The 18912-nt window shown below is 55.5% G+C and overlaps 1 protein-coding gene across 3 annotated transcripts in view; it reads right to left on the reverse strand.

Moving 5' to 3' along the window:
• VASP (vasodilator stimulated phosphoprotein) overlaps positions 1 to 17679 on the reverse strand; it is a 21011-nt gene extending 3332 nt beyond the window's left edge. Inside the window, exons 1-7 of one of the 3 annotated variants that reach the window (XM_039466496.2) lie at positions 16878 to 17679; positions 5163 to 5334; positions 4901 to 5066; positions 2094 to 2178; positions 1293 to 1342; positions 935 to 1176; positions 690 to 790 (exon numbers count right to left, since the gene is read on the reverse strand). In XM_039466496.2, coding sequence (XP_039322430.1) covers positions 690 to 790; positions 935 to 1176; positions 1293 to 1342; positions 2094 to 2178; positions 4901 to 5066; positions 5163 to 5334; positions 16878 to 16882 — 821 coding nt within the window. In that variant the 5' untranslated portion in view covers positions 16883 to 17679. Of the gene's footprint in view, positions 1 to 689; positions 794 to 934; positions 1177 to 1292; positions 1343 to 2093; positions 2179 to 4900; positions 5067 to 5162; positions 5335 to 16877 lie in introns of all 3 variants that reach the window. The other 2 variants (XM_010350957.3, XM_010350956.3) reach the window with 2 other exon arrangements.
• Between the last annotated feature and the right edge of the window lie 1233 nt (positions 17680 to 18912).

Here is an 18912-nt window from a genome sequence, read left to right on the forward strand (position 1 = left end):
CTCTACATTTAGAAAGTCAAGAGATTGGCTAGGTGTGGTGGCTCACGCCTGTAATCCCAACACTCTGGGAGGCCGAGGTGGGTGGATCACTTGAAGTCGGGAGTTTGAGACCAGTCTGGCCAACATGGTGAAACCCATCTCTACTAAAAATACAAAAATTAGCCAGGTGTGGTGGCATGCGCCTTTAATACTCAGGAGGATGAGGCAAGAGAATCACTTGAACCCAGGAGGCAAAGGTTGCAGTGGGCCAAGATCATACCACTGCACTCCAGCCTGGGCGACAGAGTGAGACTCCATCTTAGAAAAAGAAAAATTCAAGAGATTGCAGTTCTAGAATCAGGGTGGAGGTTCTACGATTCTTATATTAGGGAATAGTAAGATTCTGAGAGTGGAGCAGTGCTGTGTTAGAACATTGAGATTGTAGGAACCCGAGTTTCCAGAATTCAGAGGCAGTATCTCCTACAGTTCTAGAATTCTGGGTTTTACAACATTCTACAGGGTACCTAGTAGTTGCAAGCCTCAGCCATTTCAGGAGATGACACACCCTACCATTATTTCCCAGAACTGGTTATCAAAGGGGGAACGTTCACTAAAAGAAACAAAACTAAACAGGATTCCGAGCCCTCCCCTGACTGGGCTGTACTGCACTGGACTCTCCAGGTGACTCAGGGGTCCAGGCTCAGGCTCACCTCCGGGCCAGCATGGCGTTCATCTCTTCCATGAGCCCCCCACCTCCGCCACTCCGACCGCTCTCAGCTTTGGGGGCCACGGGCCCCGCTGAGGATTCCTCCTGCTAGAGAAATGTAAAAGGAGCAGGAGCTTTAGGGGCAGGCCTTTGGGCCTTCCCGCCCTCCTGTGACACCGCCGGCAGCCCTGGCCTCATCCCCCATCAAAGCCCCGTCACCCCCCCTGGCCACCTCTCCCGACCCCTCACCTTGCTGACTTTCCTGAGTTTGGCTCCAGCAATAGCTGCGGCCAGGCCTGGGGCCCCGGTCCCCCCACCACTGGGGCCCTGTGCTGCCGGGAGAGGGGGTGCAGGGGGTGGTCCTCCCCCGGCTCCGTGTGCTGCAGCTGGGACCCCCGAGGGGGGCAAACCTGGGGGTGGGGGAGGACCTGGGGGTGGGGGAGGTCCTGGTGGTGGGGGTGGACCCCCAGCGGGGGGAGCAGGTGGGCCTCCTGAAACAAACAGAAAAGGGGGCAGCTGAGAGAAGCCTCCTCCTTTACTGTCCAGCTGGCTGGCCCCTTCCTCCAGGGAGGCCCCCTCCCAACTCCCGAGGCCATCCGAACATCACCTGCATTGGAGACACGGCGCTCTAGATGCTCCGACGGGCCGGGCTGCTGCCTGTTGGGGAGGCAGGGAAGCTGCCGTCAATCAGGGCCCTACAGATGGCCAGCGAAGGGTCCAGCAACCTCTGTCCTGTCTCTTAGAGGTCTCCAGGGAGGCTAGCTCCTAATCCTCACCCAAGCCTCCCTCTCCTACGGAACCAAGAAGGGGGCTGGGCGGGAGTGGGGAGAATGCAGGGCAGGGCAGTGACAGGGAGAGGTCAGGATGCGGGACCCAGTCAGCAAACTCTCGGAAACACCCGAATTACAAAATGCCCAAGATTCTTCTTTTGTTTCTAAGACAGAGTCTCACTGTCACCCAGGCTGGAGCGCAGTGGCTTAATCTTGGCTCACTGCAACCTCCACCTCCTGGATTCAATCGATTCTCCCAACTCAGCCTCCTGAGTAGCTGGGATTATAGGCTCACGCCACCATGCCCAGTTAATTTTTGTATTTTCGGTAGAGACGGTGTTTCACCATGTTGAAACCTGAACTCCTGACCTCCGGTAATCTGCCCGCCTCGGCCTCCTGAAGTGCTGGGACTACAGGCGTGAGCCACCATGCCTGGCCACAAGATTCCTTCAACCACCATATTCTGCTTTCCAGAAATCTGCAGGGACCAGGAGGTTCTGCAACTCTGAGTGTCACAAGTTTCTTGAACATTCAGGAAACTGCCCGCTGGATGGGTTCTGAACTCTAGGAGTCAAGGGTTCCAAACCATACGGAGCTCTGGCCGTGCCTAAGGTTCCCCACCCAGGGCCCAGCCCCACCTTTTCTGCTGCTCCACCTCCTCCGGGGAGGGGCCGTTGGGGACCGACCAGGCAGGAGGTGCTGGGGGTGGAGGGGGCCCACCTCCTGGAAGGTGAGAGAGAGAAAGGGCCGCGGGTCAGTGCTGGAACTCTGCTCAGCCCTCGGCCCAGGAATCCTGCCCAGAGGCGCTCACTTCCTCCTTCCTGGGACCCTGAGGCTCCAGGCATCTTGGGAGGTAAGGCAGCACCAGCTTCCCTGGCCTGAGGGGCCCTAGGGCAGGTGCTGTTGTGGTGTCCCCGTGACAGGAGAAGCTAAGGCCAGGGGACAGTCACTCACCCTAAAGTTCTGCAGGGTGAAATCTGCAGGAACAAGGCCTGAATTCAGCCAGGCTCTTAACCGCTGCGTATTTCGAGACAGTCTCACTCTGTGTCACCCAGGCTGGAGTGCCGGGGTCAAATCAGGGCTCACCGCAGCCTCGGTCTCCCCAGGCTCAGGTGATCCTCCCACGTCAGCCTCCTGAGTAGCTGGGACTACAGGCGCATGCCACCACACCCAGCTGATCTTTGTTTTTGTAGAGATGGGATTTCGCCATGTTGCCCATGCTGGTCTCAAATGCCTGAGCTCAAGCAATCCACCCGCCTCAGCCTCCCAAAGTGCTGGGATTACAGGCGTGGGTCACTGCACCTGGCCAGCTCTTAACCACTGTTCCAGGCACTTGGGCCTCCACTAAGAACCTGGAAAGGTAAACTGCTGCTTCCTCACCTGCCTCCAGGCCACTGGCCCGGGCACCTGAATTGAATTAGCTACGAATTAGTGAATTAGCCCCATTTTACAGATGACTAAACTGAAGCCCACTGTATTTTTCTGTGTGCCCCAGAGAAGCAAGCCCCTTCCGAAGTAGCACAGAAGTTGCCTCAAGAAGCAACAGCACTGCCCCTGCATTTGGTAACACCACTTCCACAGCAGCGATTCCAGGCCAGATGGACAACAATCACCTAAAACCTCGGGGCTCAGCGTCACGTCCTCAGACCAGCAGCCTCGGGGTCAGCAGGGCAGCTGTGAGAATGAGGAGTCTCAGTCCGCCCGGCCACCTGCACCGGAGCCTGCACTTCGACCAGATCCCCAGGTAATTCATGTGCACGTTAAGGTATAAGAAATAGCACCTGGGAAGCCGGGTGCAATGGCTTACACTTATAATCCCAGCACTTCGGGAGGCTGAGGCGGGCGCATCACCCAAGGACAGGAGTTTGGGACCAGCCTGGCCAACATAGAGAAACCCTGTATCTACTAAAAATACAAAAATATTAGCTGGGCATGGTGGCGGGTGCCTGTAATCCGGCTACTAGGGAGGCTGAGGGAGAAGAATCGCCTGAACATAGAAGGTGGAGGTTGAGGTGAGCTGAGTTCTCGCCATTGCACTCCGGTCTGGACAACAAGAGTAAAACTCTGTCTCCAAAAAAAAAAAAAAAAAAAAAAGCAACTGGGCTGGGTGTGCAGTGGTTCATGTCTGTAATCTCAGCACTTTGGGAGGCTGAGGTGGGTGGGTCACCTGAGGTCAGGAGTTCAAGACCAGCCTGGCCAACACAGTAAAACCCCACCTCTACTAAAACTACAAAAAGTAGTGAGGCGTGCTGGTGTGCACCTATAGTTCCAGCTATTTGGGAGGCTGAGGCAGAACCGCTTAAACCCAGAAGGTGGAGGTTGCAGTGAAACGAGATCATACGACTGCACTCCAGCCTGGCAGACAGAGCAAGACTCCCTATTTTTAAAAAAGACAGAAAGAAAAGCAACTGGGCTGGGTGCAGTGGCTCCTGCCCATAAGCCCCGCACTTTGGGGGGCTGAGGTGGGAGGATCACTTGGGCCCAGGAGCCTGGGACCAGCCTGAAGACCATCTCTACAAAAAAATTGTTTTTAATGATCCAGGTGGCCGGGCGCAACGGCTCACACCTGTCATCCCAGCACTTTGGGAGGCAGAGGCAGGTGGATCACTGAGGCCAAGAGTTTGAAACCAGCCTGGCAAATATGGTGGAACCCCATCTCTACTAAAATACTAAAAAAATAACTGGGCATACTAGGACAGGGCTGTATTCCCAGCTACTCAGGAGGCTGAGGCGGGATGAGCCCAGGAGGGGGAGGTTGCAGTGAGCCATGATTGTGCCACTGCACTGCAGCCTGGGCAGCAGAGCAAGATCCTGTTTCTACAACAGAAGTACCTGGGAAGAGGGCACAGAAGCCTTCTAGGGGAGGGACCTACCCACATCTTGATCTGGGAGGTGGTTTCCTGGGAGCGTGCCTATGTAAGTAAGGTTCATGGAGTACTGCTCCCTGAGAAATCGTGGTTTTTTGCGTTTGCTTTCTTTTTGAGATGGAGTCTTGCTCTGTCATCCAGGCTGAAGTGCAGGGGCGTAATCTTGGCTCAGTGCAACCTCCACCCCCCCAGGTTCAAGGATGCTTCAGCCTCCCAAGTAGCTGGGATTACAGGTGCGTACCACCATGCCCAGCTAATTTTTGTATTTATAATAGAGATGCAATTTGATCATGTTGGCCAGGCTGATCTTAAACACCTAACCTCAGGTAATCTGCCTGCCTCGGAGATTACAGGCACAAACTACCGCGCCTGGCCAATCATGCGTTTTATACATAGGTGCGCACAGGCACGCTGGAACGCACAAAATCCTCATGATCATTTTTCCGTGACAGCAATAAATTTGCTCCACTTTACCGATGAGTAAACCAAGGCCCAGAGTGGTGAAGCGGCATCCCCAGGACACACAGCCACGTTCAGTGGTCCCCTCTGCCTGCCCGTTGCCCCGTGCCGTTTCTGACCTTCCAACGCCTCTAGGGCACTGGCCATGCCCGCGGCAAACTGGGCGGCATCCTCCTTGCTGCTGAAGTTGAGGCCCCAGACCTGGCGGGCATCGCGCCACTGATGGAAATTGGGGGTGGCTTGATTATACTTGACGCCCCGGACGATGGCACAGTTGATGACCACCTGGCGGGAGTGGAAAAAGGAGTGAGGGACAGCAGGCGGAGGAGTGGAGCAGGCAGGGGTTCAGCCTGCAGAGAGGGGGCCGGCGGGAAGCTGCACCTGTTGGTCGGGCTGCATCTTCCGGCCCACCACGCGGAAGGAATTGGCTGTGGGGTTGTGGTAGATCTGGACGCGGCTGAAGGCCTGGGGACCCACGCCAGCAGGGACCCATCGCTTGTTGCCGTCATCATAAACCATCACAGTGGCCCGGCTGGAACAGATGACCATCTCACTGCAGGTGGGAGGAAAAGGGAGAGAAGCCAGTCACCTTCTCATCTGGGTCTCCCTGGGGGGTTCCAAGGGACAAAGACAGAGTGTGGAAGGAAGAGAGGGAGACGCGGAGAGAGGCAGGAGCCAGGTGGACAGAAAGAGAAGCGTGGAGGCAGATTAGGAGAGAAAATCAAATCAGGAGAGAGAGGCAAACACAAACGAGATGTAAGACAGACATCCGGAGGGAGAACTGGAAGCAGAAGAGACAGACGCAGAGAGAGGTGGGAAAGGGAGTGCGGAGTGAACAGAGCGGGGAGACTGAAAGACACACAGACAGACAGATGAACAGATGGGCAGACAGGGGACCTGGAGGCAGAGGCAGAAAGACACAGAAAGATATAAAGATGGGCTGGGTGCAGTGGCTCACAGGTGTAATCCCAGCACTTTGGAGGCTGAGTGGGGAGGATCGCTTGTGCCCAAGCATTTCCGAGCAGCCTGGGCAACATAGAAGGACCCCATCTCTAATAATAATAATAATAATAATAATAATAAGAAGAAGAAGAAGAAGAAGAAGAAGAAGAAGTTTTGTTTTTGAGACAGAGTCTTGCTGTTGCCCAGGATGGAGTGCAGTGATGTGATAACAGCTCACTGTGGCCTCGACCTCCTGAGCTCAAGCAATTCTCCCTCTTCAGCCTCCCAAGTAGCTGGGACTACAGGCGTGCACCACCACACCCGAGTAATTTTTATTTTATTTTTTTGAGACGGAGTCTCACTTTGTAACCCAGGCTGTAGTGCAGTGGCATGATCTCGGCTGACTACAACCTCTGCCTTCTGGGTCCAGGCCATTCTCCTGCCTCAGCCTCCTGGGTAGATGGGATTATAGGCGTACACTACCATGCCCAGCTAATTTTTTGTATTTCTAGTAGATATGGGGTCTCATCATGTTGGCCAGGCTGGTCTCGAACTCCTGACCTCAGTTGATCCGCCTGCCTCAGCCTCCCAAAGTGCTGAGATTACAGGCATGAACCACTGTGCCCGTTGCTTGACTAATTTTTTTGTAGAGACAGGGATCTCACTAAGTTGCCTAGGCTGGTCTCAAACTCCTGGGCTCAAGTGATCCGTCTACCTTAGCCTCCCAAAGTGCTGGGATTACAGGCGTGAGCCACCACACCTCGCCTACGTAAAAAAAAATTTTTTAAAGAGACGGAGTCTCGCTCTGTCGCCCAGGCTCGAATGCAGCGGTGTAATCTCGGCTCACTGCAGCCTCCACCTCCCAGGTTCTAGCAGTTGTCCTGCCTCGGCCCCCCGAGTAGCTGGGACTACAGGCGCATGCCACCACGCCCGGCTAATGTTTTGTGTTTTAGTGAGACGAGGTTTCACCATGTTGCCCAGGCTGGTCTCAAACTCCTGAGCTTAGGCAATCTGCCCGCCTCGGCCTCCCAAAGTGCTAGGATGACAGGCGTGAGCCACCGTGCCCGGCCAAAACACTTTTTTAAATGAAAAATAAATTAAAAGACACAACACGATACTAATGAGAAGGAAAAGATAAACAGGGAGAGACAGGCTGAGGGATGGAAGAGGCTGAGGCCAACACCAGGTAGGGATGCGGGTTACCGGAGCGAGGGCAGGAGGAAAGACCGAGGCGCCAGAGGGGGGGCCAAGAGTGGAGCTGCACTAGGGACCAGCCCCTGCCTGGCCTCAGTTTCCATATCTCTACCAAGGGGCTTGGACACGTCCCCGCCACCACTGGCCGCTCAGGAGGAAGCTGAAGCTTGGGAGGGGAAGTGTGAGACCTGCAGCAGGTTGGGGACCCATCCCAGACCTCAGAGCTCCCGCTCCAAAGGGACTTCCCACTGCCCACCCACCGCCTGGCTCCCCAGGGCACCAGCGGTCCTTCCGTAGACACTTCCTGCTCTGCGTCTGGCCCGTATTGGGTGGGGCTGGGGATGAAGACACAGCGGTGACCCACAACCCCAGCACCACCCTCCTGGGGCTCACAGTCCGGTGTGGGAGACAGAGCTGTCCCCAGAAGGTACCAAGCCAGGGATAGGGCCAAGGAGCCCAGGGTCTGGGGTGCCTGAAGGAATGCCTGCCCCAGCCTGGGGAGTCGGGCAGGACTTCCTGGAAAAGGCGGCGTCTGACTCAGCCTCAGGGCAGTTGTTGGTAAACTGGTGCTGATAGCCCCAGATCTGGGTTCAAATCCCCGCACCTATTTCATGTGACTCAGGCATGTGACGTTCCTACTCAAGAACTCTTCTTTCTAGCCTGTGAACTGGGAGAGTGACAGTCTCCACCTCCAGGGCGGTGGGGAGGGGTACATGAGTCTGGGCAGCTTAAGTGCTTGTTTCAGCCAGGTGTGTGGCTCAGGCCTGTAATCCCAGCACTGTGGGAAGCCGAGGTGAATGGATCGCTTGAGCTCAGGTGTTCGAAACCAGTCTGGACATCATGGTGAAACCCTGTCTCTACAAAAACACACAAAGATTAGCCAGGCGTGGTGGTGCGCATCTGTAGTCCCAGCTACTCAGGAAGCTGATGTGCAGGAGAATTGCTGGAACCCAGGAAGTGGAGGTTGCAGTGAGTTGAGATCACAACACTGCACTCCCGCCTGGGCGACAGGGCAAAACTGCGTCTCAAAGAAAAAGAAAAAAAAAAATAACCAAGCTCATGGTACAGCACCCAGCACACACCAAGAGCTCAGCGACGGGCCCAGGAAAGCTACAACCCTCAGGACCTTCCAACCAGCCCCTATGGGAGGTGCAATCCCCTCTCCCCCAGTGAGGAAACTCAGGCCCAGACAGGAACTCTAACAGGAAGTGACTTGCCCAAGTTCACACAGGCGAAGGGGAAGCGCTGGCCTCCTCCCCAACCCACCCCCACTGGGCTTTTTCCTGAAATGGGGAACTTGGTGGTCAGAGGTTTCCGGGGAGAGAAATTATAACACCCCCGCCCCCCGCAAAGGCGCTGTCTCTAGGAGAGCTGGGGGCTGGGGGCATGACACTGACGTTGGGAAATCAGGGCAGGGAAAGTCCCTAGGCAGACTCAGCTGTGGGTAGAGACCTGGGGTAACCCTGGCACCCCCAAATTTACATAATTGTGCCATCTCCCTCTTACCAGGCATTTCAGGTGGATCAGGGACCCTAAGCCCCTTCCCCAAAGTCACTCATTTTATTCTCACTGCAGCTCATCCAGAAAGCCACTCTTTCTTTTTTTTTTTTTTTTTTTTTTTGAGACGGAGTTTCGCTCTTGTTACCCAGGCTGGAGTGCAATGGCGCGATCTCGGCTCACCGCAACCTCCGCCTCCTGGGCTCAGGCAATTCTCTTGCCTCAGCCTCCTAAGTAGCTGGGATTACAGGCACGCGCCACCATGCCCAGCTAATTTTTTGTATTTTTAGTAGAGACGGGGTTTCACCATGTTGACCAGGATGGTCTCGATCTCTCGACCTCGTGATCCACCCGCCTCAGCCTCCCAAAGTGCTGGGATTACAGGCTTGAGCCACTGCGCCCGGCTGAAAGCCACTCTTTCATCCTAATTTTGCAGGTGAGGACTAGAAGGCCCAGAGAGGGTGTGTGACTTGCCCACAGTCACACAGCTATTGAGGAACAGAGCGAAGCTGTGAATTCAGGCTCCCAAGCCTTAACCACCAGGGACTTCGTGGGCCCCACCCAAACACCAGGTGCCCTTTCCAGACAAGCACAGCCTCAGGGGCTGTTTCTGGCTCCTGCCGCCCTGGCAGGGCAGGGTTAAGGCCTCGGCCTCACCCACACCTGCCACCCACGCCCAGGGCAGACTCTGGCCAGGAGCCCGGGCTCCCACTGCCCCACCCTGGCTGCACTTTGCTCTCCCAGACGGCCCCGCCCTGCTGAGGCTTTGGACTGGCTGGAGAACAGGGTGCTTGCTGGGTGACCAAGGGCTGGTCCTGCCCCTCTCCAAGGCACACTGACCCCACTGTAGCAGAAGGATCCTGTGAAAACACAAGGTGGGGCCAGGCGCCAAGGCTCACACTTGTGATCTAAGCACTTTGGGAGGCCGAGGTGGGAGGATTGCCTGAGCCCAGAAGTTCAAGATCAGTCTGGGCAACATAGTGAGACCCCCATCTCTAAAAACAAAACAAACAAAAACACACAAGGTGGCCGGGCGCGGTGGCTCATGCCTGTAATCCAAGCACTTTGGAGGCCAAGGCGGGCGGATCACCTGAGGTCCGGAGTTCAAGACCAGCTTGACCAACAATGGTGAAACCCCGTCTTAATTAAAAAACAAAAAAAAACCCAACAAAACCAACAAAAACACGCACAAGGTGGAATGTCCTTCCTCTGCTCAAAAGCTCCAGGCTCCTACAGAATCAATGCCGACTTCTCTCCAGGGCCTCTGTGATCTGTGTGTCCTCAGATCTCATTTCTTCCCGCCCCTCCGTCCCCTGGGGACTCTTCCAGACCCTAAACCTCCAGCTCCTCTGCTGCTCTTCCCGCAGGCCACACACATTCCTGCCTCGGGCCTGTGTGCTGCTGCCTCCTCGGCCCAGCCTCTCCCCACTTCCAGGCTTCTCCTTAGATGTCACCACTTCCGAGAAGCCATCCCTCACTCGTTTGCTGGAAAGGCTTCTCTCCTTTTCATCTCCTCCTACACATTTCATAGTGGGGACCCCTGCCTGACGCAATATTTGTCTGTCTCCACCACCAAAAGGGCAGGGATTTCTGTCCCCCTGTTCACTGCTGTGTCCCCAGAACCTAGAATGGCGCCCAACACGTAGCAGGGACTCAACTGTTACTAAATAAACACCTGTTAAAAAAAAAAAGGCAAACTTGGGGCCAGGCACAGTGGCTCACACCCATAATCCCAGCACTTTGGGAGGCTGAGGTGGGTGGATCATGAGGACAGGAGTTCAAAACCAGCCTGACCAGGATGGTGAAACCCCATCTCTACTAAAAATACAAAAAATTAGCGGGGCGTGGTGGTGTGTGCCTGTAATCCCAGCTACTCAGGAGGCTGAGGCAAGAGAATTGCTTGAACCCGGGAGGCAGAGGCTGCAGTGAGCTGAGATCATGCCACTGTACCCTGGCCTGGGCAGCAGACAATACTCCGTCTGTAAAAAAGGCAAACTTTGGCCAGAGGAGGTGGCTCAAGCCTGTACTCCCAGCACTTTGGGAGGCTGAGGCAGGAGAATCACTTGAGCCCAAGAGTTTGAGACTGGCTTGGGAAGTCCGGGTGCAGTGGCTCATGCCTGTAATCCCAACACTTTGGGAGGCAGAAGTGGGCGGATTTCTTGAGAACAAGAGTTCGAGACTAGCCTGATCAACATGGTGAAACCCCATGTCTACCAAAAATATAAAAATTAGCCAAGCGTGGTGGCTCATGTCTGTAATCCCAGTTACTCTGGAGGCTGAGGCAGGAGAATCACTTGAACCCACTGGGTGAAGGTTGCAGTGAGCCAAGATTGCACCACTGCAATACACTCCAGCCTGGGCAACAGGGCAAGACTCTGTGTCAAAAAAAGAAAAGAAAAAAAAAAAAAAAAAAAAAAAAAAGACTGGCTTGGGCAAGATGGTGAGACCTCTGTGTCTACAAGAAATTTTTAAATGAGCTGGGTGTGGTGGTGTGTGCCTGTCGTCTCAGCTGCTCAGGAGGCTAAGGCAGGAGGATCGCTTGAGCCAGGAGAATGAGGCTGCAGTGAGCCACGTTCAGGCCACTTGCACTCCAGCCTGGGTGACAGAGTAAGACTCTCAGCCGGGCACAATGGCTCACACCTGTAATCCCAGCACTTTGGGAGGCACAGCAGTTTGAGACCAGCCTGGCTAAGATGATGAAACCTCATCTCCACTAAAAATACAAAAATTAGTTGGTTGTGGTGGTGCACACGCCTGTAGTCCTAGCTACTCAGGAGGCTGAGGCAGAAGAATGGCTTGAACCCAGGAAGAGGAGATTGCAGTGAGCTGAGGTGGTGCTACTGCACTCCAGCCTGCATGACAGGGCAAGACTATGTCTCAAAAAAAAAACAAAAAAAAAAAAGCAAATTTTTACCAAGGGCACCTAACATTTCTCAGTCAGAGTCCCAGACACTGTTCTTGGTGCAGGACTCCAGTTTCCATGCTCAACGGCTCTACAGCCTCATGGGATAGGCTCTGATGCTCACCCTTTTGACAAGGGGGTACTGCAGCCACTCGCCCCAGATCATACAGCAAGTAAGCAGAGGGGTTCATAGTTGAAACCAAGTTCCTACGAGTTCTTAACCTCATTTAAAGATGAAGAAACAGAGCTAAGTTGAAATCTTTAAAAGGCAAGGTACAAGGTAGGGTTGATCAGAGGCTTAAAAAAAGAAAAGGTAGGCCAGGCATGGTGGCTCACACCTGTAATCCCAGCACTTTGGGAGGCCGAGGCGGGTGGATCAGGAGATCAGGAGTTCAAGACCCACCTGATGGACATGGTGAAACCCAGTCTCTACGAAAAATACAAAAATTAGCCAAGTGTAGTGGCATGCGTCTGTAATCCCAGCTATTCAGGAGTCTGAGGCAAGAGAATGACTTGAACCCAGGAGGCAGAGGTTGCAGTGAGCTGAGGTCGCACCACTGAACTCCAGCCTGGGTAACAGAGCAAGACTCAGTCTCAAAAAACAAAAAGGTGAGAAGCATATAAATACATCTGCACCCAGAGTGTTGATATATGCAGAGACTGCTTCCCAAGACACTAACTGTGGCTGCCTCCAGTGAGGGGAACTCGGGTACTGGGGATGGAGGAAATGAATATTTTGCACCATTTATCTTTTTTTGTTTGAGACAGAGTCTCTCTCTGTCACCCAGGCTGGAGTGCCGTGGCGTGATCTCAGTTCACTGCAACATCTGACTCCCAGGTTCAAGGAATTTTCCTGCCTCAGCCTCCCAAATAGCTAGTATTACAGGCATGTGCCACCACACCCAGCTAATTTGTATTTTTGGTAGAGACGGGCATTTCACCATATTGGCCAGGCTGGTCTCGAACTCCTGACATCGTGATCTGCCCACCTTGGCCTCCCAAAGTGCTGGGATTACAGACGTGAGCCGCTGCGCCCCACCCACCATTTATCTTTTTTGAGACAAAGTCTCGCTCTGTGCCCAGGCTAGCAGTGACTCAGTCTTGGCTCACTGCAGCAGCCTCCACCTCCCAGGTTCAAGCAATTCTCCTGCCTCAGCCTCCTGAGTAGCTGGGATTACAAGTGTGTGCCATCATGCCAGGGTCATGTTTGTATTTTTAGTAGAGACAGGGTTTAAAGGTTTGCTATGTTGGCCAGGCTGATCTCGAACTCCTGACCTCAGGTGATCTGCCTGCCTTGGCCTCCCAAAGTGCTGGGATTACAAGCATGAGTCACCATACCACGCCACCATTTACCCTTTCAAACTGCTTATTTCTTATCATGGGTTTAAATTACCTATATGAACCGAATTCACTAGTTAATTAAGTTCAATAAATAAAACTGTACCCTACACAAAAGCTGAAACAGAAAATCTCAAAGCCAGGAAATGGGGGGCCAAGGCTGAGATGGAAACAGTGTGCCCGTTTGCAGTGTCCTCCTGAAGTCTAGAACCCTCCACTGGACATGAGAGCGCCTTAATTTTCCAGCCAGCCGAGGACTCACTCCTCCCTGCAAGTCCCCACGTTTTGCAAAACTCTAGGCCAGGCGTCCCCAAACTTTTTACGCAGGGGCCCAGTTCACTGTCCCTCAGACCGCTGGAGGGCTGCCACGTACCGTGCTCCTCTCACTGACCACCAGTGAAAGAGGTGCCCCTTCCTGAAGTGCGGCGCTGGAGAAATGGCCTCAGGGGGCCGCATGCGGCCCGTGGGCCGTAGTTTGGGGACGCCTGCTCTAGTACATGGTGGATGAAAGACACTCAAGCTGCCTCCTTGTTATGTTGCTTTGCCTCTTTCAGCCTCAGTTTCCAGCCCTGGAAACAATAACGCACTGGGCACTGGGTTCATTGTAAGGATTAAGAGAGAGAATGCACAAAAAGCCCCAAACAAACGACCTGTGACTTGGTACACGCTCCACGTGAGGGAGAGAGCTTCCCATCACCAGAGGTAATCAAGCACAGTAAATCCAGTTTTCACAAAACTTCCAGACTAGAGTCTTGGTCTTCCCTTCGATGCCCCCTGAACCCAAGACTTATCCCATACCCTCCTTATACCATAAAACTTGTGATACGTATAGACTACCCTTCCAAACAACAAATCTTCTGAGCAACCCTAAGTGGGGACGCAGATCTGGCGTCTCTGGGGCCTGTGTGCGATACTCTAGTCCCTTCCTCCTTGTGGGCCTCAGTTTCCCCTAAGTGAACAGCAAGATAAATGTTCTGGCTTGGTTTCATTTGGCTTATCTGAATTATCTTAAGAGTGTTCACAATGAAAGCATGAAAGCAGGTTCCTTTTTTTTTTTTTTCTTTTCTTTGCTGAGAACACAGAAACCATGTTACCTGTATTTCTGTTTCGTTTTGTTTTTTTGAGACAGGGTCTCACTTTGTCACCCAGACTGGAGTGCAATGGCATGAATACGGCTCATTGCGGCCCCAACCTCCCCAGCTCAAGAGATCCTCTCTCCTTAGCCTCCAGAGTAGCTGGTACTACAGGCACATGCCACCATACCCAGCTAAATTTTGTATATTTTGTAGAGACAAGGTTACACCATGTGGCCCAGGCTATTCTCAAACTCCTGGGTTCAAGCGATCCTCCTGTCTTGGCCTCCCAAAGTGTTAGGATTACAGGCATAAGCCCCGGCGGCTGGCCCTGTTGGACTTTAATAGGCACCTTGCCTAAATTTCCTGTACCTCAGTTTTCCTATCTATAAACTGGGTGCCAGGGTGGGAAGGCTACAAAGTTGTAACAGTGTCGTTGTTAGAATTGCCGTGAGGGGCCAGGTGCAGTGGCTCACGCCTGTAATCCCAGCACTTTGGGAGGTCAATGAGGGTGAATCACCTCAGGTGAAGAGTTCGAGACCATCCTGGCCAACGTAGTGAAACACGTCTCTACTAAAAATACAAAAATTAGCCAGGTGTGGTGGCAGGCACCTGTAGTGCCAGCTACTTGGAAGGCTGAGGCAGGAGAATTGCTTGAACCAGGAGACGGAGGTTGCCTCGAGCTGAGATCGTGCCATCGCACTCCAGCCTGGGCAACAAGAGCAAAAACCCTGCCTCAAAAAAAAAAAAAAAAATCCTCAGGCAAAAAAGCGCCCCACACATAATAGATGCTTGATCAAATGGTCTCTTAAAAAATATAACAATAGCTATTATTGGAAGAAGCAAGAAAGGGATCCCAATTCTCCCCAAGTCCCTTCTGCCCTGAGATTCTAGACCTCTGCCCCACTTCCCTGTCTTCCCAGCACCCAGCTCTGGTCCCAGACACAGCCAGCACTCAACAAATATTTGTCAAACTGAGAGGAAAAGAACTATATCTTGTAATTTTCCATCTTCACATCCTCTCTTCCAACTGCCCCCAGCCAAACCAGCCAGAAAATCAGAGGACCCAGGCTCCTCCACCCCTCCTACACTGCCTAGGAATTTCTGAGAGATCTCGGCCACGTCTTTTTCTCTTTGAGCCTCAGTTTCCCCAGCTGGGTAACAGGGACATGGGTTTTGAATACTGGCTGTCCTTGAAGAAGGGGCACAGTTCAGGGGAAGTGGGATATGATCACCTGCAGGAGAGACCCCCTGGAAAGGTGAGAATGGCTTTCTAGTGGGACAGGCATCTGCTCACTTCTGGACCCCGCCCTACCCCAGCACCCCTCACAAGGCGAGATGCTTGGCCACGGCCACAGCAAGAGGTGGGCCTTGTGGGAGGGCCAGGCCTCCAGGGCTGATGGTGGTGGTGGGGAGGGCAGGGGGCCGGCCCAGACGCCGCTCCTGCCCTTTTACGGTTGCAGTGAGTGAGGCAGCACTAACTCGGACATCCGCCATCCGCCTTCCACCGAGCCTAGGACCGGAAACGCGGCGGGGGGGGGGGGGGCGGGGGTAGAGACGGGAGGGAGGGGGGGCAAGGGGAGAGAAGAGTCCCGGAGGAAGAGGGCGAAGGAAGAGAGCGCTGCTCCATAAACTGATCCCTCTCCAGGGCGGACTTGGAAGGGATGTAGCTATAATGGGGAGTGGACAGGCAGGAAGTCTTGAGGGTGTCTGTAGGTGTCCTCCTTGCTCCAAATTTTCCAGCCATGCCTTTCACGTCAGAAGGAAGAAACGGGGAGGGGGATTCTTTAGTGGTCATAAAAAGGAATGCCAAGCCACCCCGATGTCAAAGGGCAGGGGTGCAGGAAATGGGGAGGATGTGGGCCCCACGGGGTTAATCCCCGGCCGTCCCTCGGGGCCTCCGTGCTCAGGCTGGGGGCTTGGGGGCAGGAAGTCCCAGAGAGAGTGGAGGAAGGGAGATAGTATTGTCAGGCTCTGGCCCCTTGGGAGAGATTATGGGGGGCCAGAGGAGGGGAAAATGGGGGGATGGTTGGGTCCCCCCGCCCGCACTGGCACCGCCCTCAGGTGAGCCCAGGAGTTCGGGGGCGGCCCCAGCCAGACCAAATCCCTGGGTCCCTGGGGCCGCCACCCCCAGGATTAAATTCCTGGGAAGATAGCTGGAATTATCTGGGAAGCCTGGGTCCCTGGGGAAAAGGGCTATGACCTTGAAGCTTTCCAGCTCCCCCTCCTCCAACCCCAAGGCTCCGGATGAATGGGGAGGGGGGCGGTGAGCAAAGGGGGAGGGACCGTGGTGGGGAAAGCAGCCGGCCCACAGCGATCGGGGTCCGCCCCCCACACCAGCTGTCTCGACAGGTGAGTCAGGAAGACAAAGGCCCCCTTCCCCCAGCTGCTGCGCCCCTCCCTCCCCAGGGCTGCGCAGGTGGGGGAGCGGGGCCGCCCTTCTGGCCCTGAGCGGGGAGCCGCCCTCTGCCTCGAGCGCCCGCTCCGTCCTAGGCACGGCCGACTAAGCAGATTGTGTGCGGGGCGACGGGGGAGGGGAGTCCCACCAGACTCCGCAGGCTGCGTCTGGGTCCCTAGATCGGTCCACACTAGCCTTCTCCACAGGAAGACCTAAGTGCCCCCCAAAATTCAGGGCATTAAGTACCCCCGAAGTTAAGAAGCGCGGTCTCACTTGGGGAGACTTTCCAGCACCACGTAAACGGGGCCCCCGCACACGGGGGTCTGAGTCTCAGTCTCCCTTCCAAGTCCCATGGTCTCCCAAACCGGCCCCCCACAATCCTTCCCGGACGTCAAGCTGAAGTTTGGGGGGAGGGGGAGGGGAGTCTGAGCCCTGCCTCAATCCTGGCATCTCTGCGGGAAGGCGCTGCCAACTTTGAGGTCCTCTGAAAAAAAGTCTTTAACAATTCTGGAGTCCTCCGAGCGCCCCCAAATCTGAGGACTCCCAGGAGAACCTCACCGCCACCATCCCCCGAGTCGTGGAGAAGTGATCGATGGTTCTGGAGCTGGTCCAAGAGGATTCAGCCCAAATCCGAGGCTCCCTAGGATCTGTCCCCAAAATTCCAGCCCGGAGCGAGCTAGGGGGGAGGGGGACAAAGGCGGGGCGCGGAGCCCGCCCGGGCGGGGACGGGTCGGGGGGCAGGTCCGGCTCACCTCATGGCTGCTCGGCTGGCGGGCGGTGCGCCCACGGGCTGGCTGCTCCCGGGGCGCCCCTGGCCGGAGGTTCAGGGGTTCAGGTCTGGCTCCGGGCTCGGCTCAAGCTCCCCCAGGGTCCCGCCCCATAGAGTCCGGCTTCCTGGGCAGAACGTGGACCGGGCCGGGGCGGGTCTCCGGGCACCGCTTTCCTCAGGCGGTCTGAGGAGAAGTCTCTGCGGCAGAAAGGGGGTGCGGCGTCCCCTCCCCAGCGCGCCCCCCGTGCCGGCGGCGGCTGCACAGTTACTCTTACTACTGTACTTCTCCTCGTTACATTTCGTTCCAAAATTCCACTCCCAGCACCCACAATGCCCCGCGCCTTAAAGGGGCCGCGCGCGCCTCCAGGCGAGGGGGTGGAGGGCGCTTAAAAGGGCAACTTGGCACTGTCGGCTTCCGCGATCTCGCTCTAGTCCCCGACGGTGTAGCCTAGGGGTGCACCCTGGGAGTCACCCCCACATGGAGGGGCAAGCTTGGTGGAGGGGAAGGGGACCTCCCTTGCTCCCTAGTTCTCTCCCACGGTGGGAATTCTCAGGAGCGTCTCGACACTCGGAAGGGGCACGATTTCTCTCCCCATCGATTTCCCCATCCCGTACTCCGCTCAGTTTTGGGGGGCGAGGAGGACCCTGCTGCTAAGCAAGCGGTCCCACATTTTCTCCCTGAAATCCCATCTCTGGAACCCCGCCCCTCCCCAGCGTCTCTCTCCTGTCAATTTCAGAGGGGTTACTAAGGGGCTAGCCCCGCATCCGTGCGCGGGCGGGAGGTGGGGGGAGTATGGCCCCACCCCTCCCGCCCCGAGAAGGTGAGAAGGAAGTGGGCCAAGGGGGCGCGGTCGGCCGCTGACTCACAGCCGCAGGGTCGGGGGTGGGGTGGGGGTGGAAGTGGGGACCGGCGGGGAGTGCCGGAGTGGGGGGCCTGGCATTCGCCCTTGGTGGGCAGGAGACGCCTGGTTCTTCGGTGTGTAAAGCTCCCGACCCACGCACGCCGCGCTCTGACTCAGTTTGTCCTGCGGAGGACAGCAGGATCATCCCACCCGTCAGGAGGACCCGGAGGTGAGCAGACCCTCCCGGGAGCCCCCGCCCCCGCCCCCACACTCCGGCTCCCGGCCGAGCCCAGACACCCTCCGAGGCTTCCGCAGCGGGTCTGGCCGGCCCCGCCCCGAGTGACGTCACTGGCGTGGTCGCGCCCCTTGGGTAGAGCGCCACCTGGCCCGGGTGGGGCGCCCGAGCCCTGGGAAACCAGTTAGTTCCACGTTTGCACATGGGTAAACTGAGGCCCGGGAACAGGAAACGAATCTGGCCTATGGCCCTCTTGCCTGAGCCCCCAGAACACGGAAAGCCACCCAGGTATGAGTGTAAAACTAACCGATTCTCAGGGCCAGCTGACTAGGTGAGAGCACCTTCCCAGCCTCTGTTCAAGCCGACTCCTGTGTCCAGATGTGGCCCTGACCTCCTTCACCTGGGCAGGCTTCGTCCTTCCAGGCCAAGCCCTGACGTAAATTCCCCTCCCCTTCTCCACCCCACTCTGGGAGATCGTGAACCCTGATTCCCGGAGGTTACCATTGTTTCTCAGTGAGTCTCCTCGGGCTGAGGTGTCTAGGCCAAGGGGTAGACTTAGTTTCTTTCTTGGCTTTCTTGTTCTTTGTTTGACATGTAGTCTCTCCCTCTGTCACCCAGGCTGGAGTGCAGTGGCGCAATCTTGGCTCACTGCAACCTCCCCCTCCTCGGTTCAAGCGATTCTCCTGCCTCAGCCTCCTGACTAGCTAGGATTACAGGCAAGATGGGGGTGTCACCATGTTGGCCAAGCTGGTCTCGAACTTATGACCTCAGGTGATCTGCCTGCCTCAGTCTCCCAAAGTGCTAGGATTACAGGCGTGAGCCATTGAACCCAGTTGACTTAATCAAGTTCTGGACTTCACTCATCCCAGCCAAGCCCTGAACAGCAGCTCAACAAACTATTGTCCAGTTGAATGAGAACCCCAGTTCTGTGTGACTTTGGG

This window comes from Saimiri boliviensis, chromosome 14, assembly GCF_048565385.1.
Source record: "Saimiri boliviensis isolate mSaiBol1 chromosome 14, mSaiBol1.pri, whole genome shotgun sequence".
NCBI lineage: Eukaryota > Metazoa > Chordata > Mammalia > Primates > Cebidae > Saimiri > Saimiri boliviensis.